The sequence below is a fragment of the Anser brachyrhynchus genome, assembly GCF_964034855.1.
Source record: "Anser brachyrhynchus genome assembly, chromosome: 2".
Taxonomy (NCBI): Eukaryota; Metazoa; Chordata; class Aves; order Anseriformes; family Anatidae; genus Anser; species Anser brachyrhynchus.
Window position 1 is genome coordinate 115,771,570 of NC_137695.1, and position 12,419 is coordinate 115,783,988.

General features: G+C 44.6%; 1 protein-coding gene across 4 annotated transcripts in view; it reads right to left on the reverse strand.

Annotated features, from left to right (window-relative positions):
• Window positions 1-1,815: 1,815 nt before the first annotated feature.
• GAREM1 (GRB2 associated regulator of MAPK1 subtype 1) overlaps window positions 1,816-12,419 on the reverse strand; it is a 103,426-nt gene continuing 92,822 nt past the window's right edge. For all 4 annotated transcript variants that reach the window (XM_080578398.1, XM_080578397.1, XM_080578399.1 and 1 more), the window contains 2 exons: window positions 11,367-11,533; window positions 1,816-8,160 (listed from right to left, as the gene is read on the reverse strand). In XM_080578398.1, the coding sequence (XP_080434524.1) occupies window positions 7,245-8,160; window positions 11,367-11,533 (1,083 nt within the window). In that variant the 3' untranslated portion in view covers window positions 1,816-7,244. The remainder of the gene's footprint in view (window positions 8,161-11,366; window positions 11,534-12,419) is intronic.

Consider the following 12,419-nt stretch of genomic DNA (forward strand, 5'->3'; position numbering starts at 1 on the left):
GCAAAACCACCTAATGGCAGCTGCCCCGGCAGCCCAGATTTTCTGCTCATTCAGCAGCTGCTAATCCTACCGTCTGTTCATGGCATGGAAGAATCAGAGTCATAGAATGGCTGGGGTTGGAAGGGACCTTAAAGATCATCTGATTCCAACCCCCCTGCCATAGGCAGGGACACCATCCACTACATCAGGTGGGCCAAGAAGCAGAGGAAAGGATCGCTGTGCCCAGGTTTGCAGCTTTCAGTTGCACAGGAGGAAGCGGTTGTGTAGGCCGTGGGCATCTGGTGGTACACAGCATCTTCCTACCAGGGCAACAGCGCACAGTGACGAGTGTCCCAGGCTGTTGATAACCTGAGTGAGCGCAGTCAGCCACAGCTAAGCACTTGGGCCACTCATCATGGCGTGGCAGGACGGGACGGCCGGCTCCTGACACATCCTGAAGGCCACAGCATCTCAGCTCAAGGACAGGAGCGCCTGTGAGAGGGACAAGGGGAAACTGCTCGCCTGAAAGACCTACAGGAGGTTTTCTTGGTGAGTGTGCCGTACCAAGAGGGGAGGCATGCCTACGGGTGTTAATCTTGCACTTCCCCAAAGGAAGAGGGCCTCGTTTTCAGGCCGCTCCCCGGCCTGCAATCCCAACTGGTATTTACAGGTAGCCACGGTGACTAGAGGCAGATAGGAGATTGGTGTCAGGGCTGATGGCAGCCATAACATGTACACAGAAAATGCCTCCCTTCGAACAGCACTTTCCTGACAGGGAGACAGCCGCATCTTGCAGCGGGTAGAGCCTTTCCACTTCACGCACCGAACACTTCCCATCAGACCCTTTTGCGCAAGCCTGGAGCAAACCCATGGCAGCATTAAAAAAGCTAAATATTTTCCTTCCCCCTCTTCAGAGATGTGTCCTAGACAGCTTTGCTCTTGGTGAGCAAAGAGATTTCAGTTGACTTCCGAAAGCAATTCTGCCTCCCGCCCCCGCATTGCGCGCATCCTGCCTCCACACATGCTGCTCGCCTATCCCAGATGTGAAGGTTGGAGGCAAGCAGACCCCATCTGTCTCAAATCTGAGGGCAACCACTGTGGCAGATCCTGCCCTGCTTTATTTCTCATAAACATATATTAACGAGTCCCACCATAAAACCCTCCACAACTACTGCTGTGCTGGAGAGAACTTTTCTCTTGGCCTAGCATCAGTGAGCTTTGTGCCGAAGGGGAATTTGGCACGACAAGCAGCTTATCCGCACGACACATGGATGGCTGTGGAATTGACGTTTTCCCCTGTTGCTGATATTGGAGGAAACGTAAACAGGCAACCTAGAGGAGAACATTGCTTTTTCTCTAATTCTCTCCCCAGCCAATACATGGTTTAGAGACTTCTTGCAAATCAGAAATACTTGCGCATGGTCTTGTGCTTAAAAGCATATCCAAACCACAAATGAATACATTTTCCAAAATACAGATAATAGACTGAGGGCTCAGGAAAATACGGTTTTAGGTGAATGTCTGCTGGAAACAGGAAAGCTGTGTGGCAACAAATTCTTTGGGGAACGCACAGCTCTTCTTGATGCACAGGGGATCAAGCAAAATTACAAGACAGGGAAAACCAGCGATGCGTCTTGAGAGGTTAAACACAGAAGCCTGATTGCTCTTCTCAGTTGCCCCCATCCTACTTTGTGAACTCAGTGTTTGAGAAGCGGTTATTTGGGACTTGTACTGAGATGAGCAGGAGGATAAGTCTGTGAAATTACTGAATGAAAAACAACCACTTTATGTAGCATGTGCAACCCAAATGATTTAGTACAACAAACTCAGTACACGTTTAAAGTATCATGAAAATAGTGTCTTTAATATACAGTTTATATACTTACAATACACGGTTTAAATTTGTTCATATACATTACAGGGATATTTATTTGCACCTGGTTTAAATAATAATCTGCCTTCAGCCTTTTACACAAAAGCCCAAAACAGCACAGAATTCCACAAAAACCATGCTTTGTTTTATAACGGAAATGTACTTAGCTGAAGTTTTGGGGCTTTCTCTCTCTTTTCTTTTTGTTCTTTGTTTTTTTTTTTTTCTTTCCCAAATGTTACTTTTTTTTGACCTACCCAAAGTGAATCTAAAGAACTAAGAACTAACAGATAATTTTAATATAATTCAGAAGATTGTCCAAGTCAAGAGAATCACTCTGCAGATTTTTGCTCTGAAAATTTGGTTATTATGCACAGAAACGGTAAAGTCTGAGCAACTTCCAGATTATTAGAAGCTTAAGACATAACAAAGAAAGAGTCATTTATTGCTAGGTCTCAGCAAGGGGCCTGAATTTCCTTACTGCCCTGACATCCCTAACACCGCAAATAAAATGGACAACCCCTTGCTTCGGTTAAGATTTCATTGGTACCTTCCAGTTTGCACGTGGGAATGCTGCAGCTTGCAGAGCATCAAAGAGACAAGCCAGGAGAGCAGGGCTAAGCCCTTGTCCTTCCCCAGGTGGCTGGTGCTTGGATTTTAGGCAGCCTGGCCCACGGGCACCCCACTGAGCACATACAGCCTCTGCTCTCCCCCTGCACGCAAGGAACTGGTGCCAGCAGGCTTTGTGTAGCGGGGAGGCAGTCGAGGAGTTGATTCAAGAAGACAGAGGAGAAAACACTTCAAGTATTTACAGACAGAATGGAAATATGCTGTTTTTGAAACAGTATTGCTATTTACACTGTTTTTCTTGAAACTGTTGTGGAATAAAGTCAATTAAAATGGCAAATAAAACTGTTGTTTTGCAAAAAAAAAAAAAAGTGTGATACACATTTATTTCAAACCCTTGCTTCTAGCTGTAAGAACACCTCAGAGTATATTTTCCTTCTAATTTTGATGGACCAAATGTTTTCTGTCTCTAAATTTCTAGCCGTAGGCAATTTGCACAATACAGCAAGAATGCAAATAGGCATTTTGAGTTGATGTCAATATAACTTTGGTTAGCCAGACAGGCAGCAATACGAAGAATCTTAATCCTAGGCACAAGTGTTTAAAGGAAACAAGCATTTCCCCTCAAATTTTCTCCCCGTCCCTTCCCTTGCCCATTGTGTTTCCACTCCAGAAAAGCCCCTTTGCTAGAATCTAGCTTTTGCAGCTGAAGGCAACATCAGTACTTGTGCCGCAAGAATGTTGCATAGAAAGGATGTGTTTCCTGGTGTGGGATAAAGAGACATCTCCTGACATAACAACGGGCCAGAATTTTTGCTACCAAAACCCCCAGACAAACAAGAACCCTGACAGTAACACAGAACTTCAGACAGCACTAATGAAATAAGCACCAGAGGCCTTGCATTTATTTAAAAGGAGGAAAGAAATCCGAAGTTAGGACTGGCCTATTTTAGCAGGGCGTCTCTGAAACATAAGGGTTCTTCAGCCCACTGTGGCGTGACAAGCTTTCTCTGAACACAATGGCTACACCTCTACTAGCAGACAAAACGGGCCAGAGCCCACTTTTGGACCCCGAGGACACCCAGCACAGCTCCCTACAACCTGGTTGAACTCCACGCTCTCCAAAGCAGGACTCGCCCCCAGGGAGCAGTGACTGCCAGCCCCGGGGCTGTGCTGCCCAGGATCACCCCCTGCGTGGGCTGCTTGGCTCGCACCAAAGCCGTGCAGGAGCCCACGTCAGCACCTCAACAGCGAGCGGCTGCCACGAGGGTACCGCTCGGGTTATTGGCGCAGATGTAAGCCAGGAGCACTGCTGGTCTTTGAGGCGAGTTACACACCACTTGGATGGCTAGGGACAGAGCTTGTACCACTTGCCGGTGACAAACTGGAGTCTTTAATACAGTTACGAACCTGTGTTCAGAGCACAGACCTGGCTGAGTACGTTATTCAGGTTAAACACCAACGGGGCCACAACCTGCATCTTTAGGCTCAAAACGCGTCAGTAACTTGCATGAGTGCACAAATCGTTAAATGTCTCTAAAATCACAACGAGCGCCCTTAAAGGCACGTGAGGAACAAGGAAGCAGACCGGCTACAAGCACCACAATGCGACCAACACTAAAATCAGCGAAGGCAAGTCCGATCAAACATGGAGTGCTGTCTCCTCTACTCGCATCAGCTGGTGGAAAGTCCGTACCACAGGGATACTCCTCAGAGCCTGCAGATCTTTCTAACCACAGTGGGAACACTGAAGCGCCTTTCCATCTTGAAGTACCGTAAGTAGTGCAGCATTTTGTACCTTTTATAGGTTGAGGTCTCCAGGTTTTACACCCCACCTCTATAAAGAGACTGCGTGTTTCTCTGCCACGGCCTGAAGGACTCCTCTGCTCCTCTCCCGTTTCACAAGTGTCACCTTCTCCTTAATGCCAGGGACTTGCTGTGGGACTGATGTGGTTACATCGGTCTGCTGTATTCAGGCTACCTTTTACAGTACCAAAGGCACCAGAACAGAAGCTTCAGTCCTGCCTGGGCATTTGTGCAGGTGGCTCGATGCTGCAGTCCCATCATTCACACAACACATTTAGGTTGGGAACACCTAAATCGCTTTAAAAGGTTTGGAAAGTTAAGGTGATGGGCTGCTCAGGGCCACAGTAAAGGTCAAATGCTAACACACTATGCATAAAAATAAGTATGCAGTGCCAAGCCAGAACAAGACTGCTGGGAGGACATCGATAGCAAGTGTGCACCTAGAGGTTTCAGCTGTAGTTGTGTACCTTGCAGCTGCTTCTGAAATTGTGGTACACTTTTGTGCCTTTCTACAGGCCAGCTTTATTTTGGTCTATGGATACAGGATGTCAATGCAGCAAACTCATGAATGCGGATTCCACCAGGCTCTTTTTTTTTTTTTTTTCAAGAAAAAAACGTCCTAAGCAGGCGAACACAGATAATGATAGGTAACCATCTGTAGCCAAGGATCACTGTTTTCTCAGGGATGACAACTTCCTGAGGCCATTTGAAGTATTTAATATTATCAAGACTACAATCCCAGAGAGAGAGAGCTTTTACTTTTTTACCCAGAATTAACAAGCCAAGGAAAACAGAGGTACCCGGTATTTAAAATCTGGCCCCTTCGGATTTGAATGTTCATTTGACATAGTGAGGGTTAAAAAAACAGTCGACTTTAACTTGCATGTGCCTACCAACAAGCACACACAACAGAACAGTACTTGAATTTGACTTAGTCTTAATTGCAGTTAAAATATTTTAGGACACTAATTAAAAAGCATCCAGAAAAAGCTATCGATCCGTTGCTAAAAGTCAATACATTAACAAAAAGATTAAGATTATGAACTCTTGGGGTTTTTCTATTGGGATAGATTTTGGCTCACTGCCTCCTGGTACCCACATCCAGTTGCGCTTTATTCTCTGCTTGGGAACTGGTGGTTTGCATTATTGCAAGACAAATGATGCATCCTGGCTTCGGCATGGAGACATGACATGAAATTTGCCCAGGCAACAGAAAGCTCCACTTGTTCCACATTTGTTTTAATGAGTCCGTATAATTGAGAAAACAGGCAAAATGAGACTGTCTTTTTTGTCCCTGCACTCTATTTTCTCTTGACGCTCCCACTACGTGCCCTGGAAGGAAGAGAGATTCTTTGTCCTTCCAAACAAGAAAGGCAGGTGATGGTGTCACCCCAGTCAGGGCTCTGATCTGCAGCGGGTGAAGGAGCCAGAGCAAGGTGAAGCTGCTCCAGCTTCCCTGGCTCTGACCCCTGAGGACCCGGGACATGCAGCTGCAGAAGACGGACTCTACAGACTTTCCTGAGGGCCTCCACAAATCCTTGCCTTCAGCACTACAAAGGCAGGGGATCCGCAGGGGATCCTGGGGTTCTGAGGTTATTTAGACGTGTTTCTGAGAGCTCTGCCAACCACAGGATGTCAGCAACAGATTATCAAAAGTCAATCCTATTTCTAGCCTTCTGCACGTAAATTCAGAAGGTCTCCAGGGGCAGCCTCATACCCCCTTTCCGTGTCTGCCCTCACTTCTGACTGCTGCTTCTGTGTGGCACCAACAGACAAATTTTTGCATCTGGGCAATTGAGTTAGCACGTCTTAATGATGCTACAGTCCTTCCACTTTGACACCCATGTTCTCCCAGTCCACTGCAAGTAAGACAGGTGAACATCACAAGCATTTCCCGAGGCATGGCCCAAGCTCTCACTTGGCCCCCTCTTATCAGCGTGGCACGTACTGCTTCTGTTCCTTCCTACCTCACCAACGTTTTATTTCAAAGGCATCCTACAGGAGTACTATCACCTTCCCACACAGATCCGACTCCAGGAATAGCACGGCAGCATGGAGCACATTTTCAGATGGTCGTAACAGCAGCAGAGGAAACGTAACAGGTTTCCTTTGGCCAGAGCAAGACAAATGGAAGGGCCGCGCTAACAGGCTCCTCTGATGGATGTGCTGGCAGCTGCGAGGGGCAGGATCTGCTGGGAAGGGTCTGTGCAGGGGACTGCCTTTCCCATGAGAAAGCTGCACGACCCGAAGTCGTGCTGCTGACTGCAGCCATCTGACTACAAAAGCAACTTTTGAAATCCACAGGTCATAAACTTTTAATTGGCCAGGGCAGAGTGGCTCAGTAGGAAAATCCCCCTTCTCCCTCCCCTTTGGGCACTGAGCTAAGCAAGACTTTTCTTTTTAAACATTTAACTCTTTTTGTTCAAAGTAACATGGAAAACATACCCACATTACAGGTAGTCAGGAAGATACTGTTAATAAAAATATGCTGCAAGAGTAGTGTATTAGTGGCACTTCACAGCAATTCTTAACATTTTCAGATGTAGTGTCAAAATCATGTTTTTGTATATCTGAACATGCTTTTTGTTAACAGAAAAGGAAAAAAGTCACAGCATGTTGCCAAATATTATTTGAACAGAAATAATCCCATAAGAAATACATTTTTTTGCAGTTAACACAAAACTGTAAACTGGATTGGTATGTGTCTTTCAGCATCAAATTGTTCAGTAATAAATACGAGTAAGTCTTAACAGACTACAGAGTAAGTTCCCTTCGTGTCCAGTTTTTAGCAGCTGTTGAATGTTCAGGGATGCACAAGGCACACCTCTGCAGATTCTCTACCTTTATTATTGACATACAAAAAAAAAAAATCCGTTCACCACTCAAAAACTTTTATCTGCATAGTAAGAATTTTTCCACTACTATTTACAGGAAGGGCTTTTAGTGCAAAAAACAGACAGTGATGTATGAGCTGAAGTGCATCTAGCACATCTCGTACAGTTCCACTAAAAACTAGTCAGCATCACATCTTGGGCCGCCAGCCGTTAATGAACTGCAGTATTTTCTTCACCTGCAATTTGCTTAGTTTAAAGTCTTCTGACAGGATTTCTTCTGTAAGCTGAACCAGTAAATTGCCATCAATCTTCTCTGTAACAAAAAATGATATGACATCTTCTGACAGACCAATGAACCTCAGCGATTTAGACACTTCCTCTATGGAGAGTCCAGAAAGGTCTGTGGGTGGCTGCCAGGGAGAACCATCCCCGCAAGACCTTGGTGCTAACTGGAGGTGGAGGGGAGACGAGAAGGGATAGGACACAGAGAATGTATCCTGCATGCCCTTTTTAACGAGATACTGATCTTCCAAGAGGTCCGGAGAACCAGTTTTCGATTCCTCCTCAGCACCATCTATTTTTAGTGGCAAGGGACCCATGTCTGTAACTGGTTTCTCTTCGCTCGGCTTCGGTGCCCGAGGAGGTAAGGCAGGACATGAATGACTCTGCTTTGTGTTGCTGACTCCCAGAGTTTTCTCATCAGTGCAGTCTAGAGAGTAACTTGCTGACTTTGGACAGCTGGAGATGGTATTAGTGAGCTCTGCTGGGGTCAGCTGGGAGTACCCCGCAGGGAGCTCACACCCATCGAAGTCAAAAGTCAAAGGTGCTGGACAGTTTCTCTTTGGCGTGCCTGGAGTCTTCTGTCTGGGGTAACTGTAGCTCCTGCTTGGATCGAGCAGGAAATCGCTCCTATTCAGGCCCTCCGCAGTTCCCGAAAAATGGTTTGGCCAAGATAACCTAGAAGGCAGAGCTTCAGTTGAAGGGCTTCCAAAAGGCATCGTGTTCTCAGGCTCTTTGGATTCGGTTTTCATCATGGTACAAGGGTAGCAGGAAACAGGTGTGCTGCTCTCGGCTGGGTTCGCGTTGTCGCTCTCTGTGACATTGCTTTAGGAACAAAGCAGAAAGGTTGTAGTTAGCACGAAAGAAAAAAAAAGTGGCATTTGAATAAATTTATAAATCATCTGACAAAATCAGAGGGTGGCTGTCACAAGGAAAGAGTCTTTTTTCCTCCAGCAAAATGTTTCGGATTGGAATTAACAATACGTTTGAATTCCACGCTGACAGTTCTTTTACTCTTCCTACAAGCCTGACAAGATGCTGATGTACCCAAAAGCCTCATGAGGAAGACTCATGTCTTGCTTCTTAGAGCTCAGAAAAAAAAAAAAGATGTCTCAATTCAGTTTTGTGTCATCTCCCAAATATTCAGTTTTTCCTCTGCTGAACTCCTGAGGGATATCAGCACGGTAAAGGAACAGCCTCATGTATACTAGAAGATTTTCTAATCCTGCACTTTGTATTTATACACTGCAGATGTGTCGCAGTAGGCAAAAGTTCGCAATAGGGGCAGGTTACCATTGCGCTAGACACAAGCTTGATTGACATAAGAGATGACCTGTGTTTTGGGGCCAGTATTTTCATTTGGAATTGTACCTGCTACAGTACAGTAACACAGAGTACATCATTGTTTATTGCCAAAGGAAGACTTTTACCTGGAAGGCTAAGTAGACCTAGCTGCATTTGTTGAAATACCAGTCTTTAAGCTTAACCCACAGTAACTCGTTTGTCCTCATCTTTAAAAAGTCATGACAAAGAAACACTTGCTTTTCAAAGGCACCTAAAGAAAGTCAGCCTGACCTACTTCTAGGCGGTAAATTAAGCTCAGCCTGTCCAAGGAAACTGATGGTTTATATCCAAGTTTTCCCAAAAGACTTAGATGCTAACAGAAGCATGCAATCCGTAACCAAAAGCAAATGTTTGCTGCTTTTATGCCACTTTCTAAAAGAGAGTCTGAAGGATTTGGTTGATCTTTGGAATTCTGGCCGATTAAGCCAAGAACACCACAAAACCAATTAACAGACTTATAAAATCCTTACCTAACACAACAGAGGGAAAACAACAGTTGAAATAATTGTTTTAATTACTCACCTCTCTCTCCTGGAAACTAATTACTGAAGAAATAAACTAGGCAGCTATTCTGTGACAGCTCAATGAAAACTGCTTGAAGAGGGCAGCAGCTTTCAAAAAAGAGCATGGTTTTGAATAGATTGCCACAGCTTTCAGAGGGTGAAAGAGGAAGCCAACCTGGACTTGCCCAGCTCAAATGCAAAGGACAGACGCATAAAAGCAGATCTAATCTTCATCACTGGAAAATTAGTCATTAAACTCAGCTCTACCATAGGCAGTTTCCCTCCCTAACCACCTGTTCTCCACTCCATGCTCTCCAAACTTTTCCCTTTTTCCTGCACAAGGCTGCCAGTTAAAGCAGTTGAACATTAAGAATAGACCTTTTTAAAAACTCTTAACAAGGATACGCCATCCACTGGTCATATCTGGCATTTAAAGGCCAGTTGGTGTAACATACACATTCAAGGGCATTTTTTCACAGATCTAGGTGTTGGGCTGTTCAATTCAGAGTAGACAGTCAATGAGGTGTTATAAACAACTAACCATACAGAGGAATTAAAATGATTGATCCTGCTTCTGTTCTCTAATCCGATATTAGAAATTGGAACATTTAATGATTTAAAAGATTAATGGAATTATGGAAAACTGATGAAGTAACATTTTCAAAGTGCTTCCTTACTCATCCTCTACCAGAATTAACCCACTGGGACTCAATGCCAAAGGATGCAAGAGAAACCTAAAATTTACAGGCATTTTAATAGGTCAATAAGGAGAAATCATATTGTTCTTGTTTGTTGAGAATACTGGCTGCAACCCTTCATGATCTAGAGAATAAGATCACTGATCAAAATGGCAAGACTTGAAAAGCAACTTCACCAGCAATCTGGTTTCTCCACACGGTGCCTATTTTCTAGCAGCTTCCTCTGCAGCACTAGGTCAATGCCACCAAAACGGAGATATCTGGACTGGACCCAAGCTGCAGATGAACTTAATACAAATTCTGTGAAATCCCAGGCAAATAATATCACCTGCGTTCCTGTGAAACTACACTTCTCACTGTTTTCCTGGTTTCTTGGGAGGCAGAGGTATTGTTAGCTATGAGGAGAGAAAACAGCATTTGGTGGGCCCCAAATTCTGGGAGGTCTGTGCTCAACCTCCTGTGGAGGAGACCTTGACAGAACTACCCAACAGGCTTTCATAAAAATAAATGAGTAGCCTTGATCTAGAGTGATCGTTGCCAGATACACAACACTAAGCTGCAAATATGCAGTATGGCTTAGAAAGGCAATTCCAGTACAAATTGTTATACCAATTGCATCTAGACTAAAATGATTGCAGTGGCATTTCTGATCAATTCATAATAGTCGGACAGGCATTATCTTTGTACTCTCTTAGAAACAAAACCGAAGAGGTACCAAAACTAATGGCAGCAACACATTCAAGTCAAGAAGGAGGTGAGGCTTCAAAAGGCATACACACTTCCTCAAGGCAAAGGAAGAACACTGCATTGCTAAAAAAGATATGCCATGTAATTCAAAATCCACCCTCAATTTTCGACTAGCCTGAGTGGATTTTCCAGTCTGTGGTTTAAGTTTGTGCTGAAGTGGGTTTGATCTACAGGCTGCCTGGCTGCATTTTGTGTTACCTCACTTTGCAGTCAGTGGTGTCTGCTGACCTCTCCGTTCTCCATCACACCCACCTGTAGGTTCACATATAGTTGGCACAAAACATTTCCTGATCACCATGCCCCTCTGTGCCCCCAGTTAGCAAGAGCTGGTTGCACTGGATGCATATAGGACTGAATTTCCTCCTGAAAACCACCTTTGAGTTAATCTGGTTGCAAGATTCATGCCACTCAAGAAACATACATAACCGTAAAGTATTTTCCACTCAAATAGTCTCTGCCATTGTATGGTGAGATTACCTATAGCAGCATGTGCAGGCATTTAATATAAATTGCTACGTCGTATGTAATAAACCATAGTTTCTGTTGGAGCTCTGCTTCCTCTTCATTCTTTAGAAGTAATGTGATAGGACAACCCATTTCAAGAAAAGTCAGCAACTCTGACTCAGTGCCTTTCTAAACAAGTGCCTTCAAGAAGATTACAGCAGCTTCAATACTGCTACATGTAACTTTCTCAAAATGCCAAGTGCTAGCATGGGGCTCTCACGGCTCACACACATACATGTTGTGCAGTCCTGAAGAATAGTAGGACAGGGTAGGGCTGGGAGAGCGGGTCTGTTGTCGTGCAGGTTTGACTGTGCGAGGAGGGATGGAAGGGCTGGTGGAGGATGGCTTTGAACTCCGTGGTGGGACAGGGGGAGCATTCAGGAGCCTGCATTCCTCTTTCACCTGTACAAAAGAAGAACACGTAAGTAAGCAGCCAGAAAATCTGGGCAACAGCACTCTCAGCCAGATGAAACACATCTGGTTCAGGCTTATTCCACGAAAGGAAATAATTAAAAAGGGAGGGGAAAAGAAAAATGATGCTAAGTATATACATTTGCAACAGTATGTGGCTGTCATAAGGAAGACCAAAAGAATGCCTTATTACCAGTAGAGCTATTAACAATCCTTCTGGGGTACTTTGAAGTAGCTTGATATCCACTCATTTAAAAAGCAGCAGCAATGAAACTATATAAAAAAACCTTCCAGTAACATACAAAACCAGACAGACTGTTCCAGATATTTTACATTCTGTAAGAAGCAATTCATTAAGCTTAAATTCTATTAGTGTTGTTTATTTAGATGTAATAAACCAAGCTTACGTAATGAAAAGATCTCAGCAGACTCTGATGTTTCCTGACTTACTTCACCAGCGATACCCAGCCATCCAGCTCTGGGATAACTCCCTGCAGCCCTCCCCAAGGACTAGCACACGCATCATGTATTTAACAGATGCAACCAGGACACAGTTATCTGCAGGAGAGCACTAAAACAGACTTGTTCTTGGTGGCCATTCTCACTTCTTGCTGCTGCTACTTGCCCTTTGCTCCTTGTGAGAGTGCTGCTGTGGTTGGGCTGCTCCTCCCTTCCCATGCGCCGCCCAGCAGAGGCCGCAGCACCACCAGTTGTGCTCCCTGCCCTTGGCATACTTTCACGGCACACTTCTAATGCCAGACCTGATGTAGCAGGTGTGTGGAGCTGCTTTTCACTATGTAAATTATATATAGATATATATAAAAAAAGCACACCATACAACAAAAACAAAAAAAAGTCCCTTTTTCTTTGCCCTCCT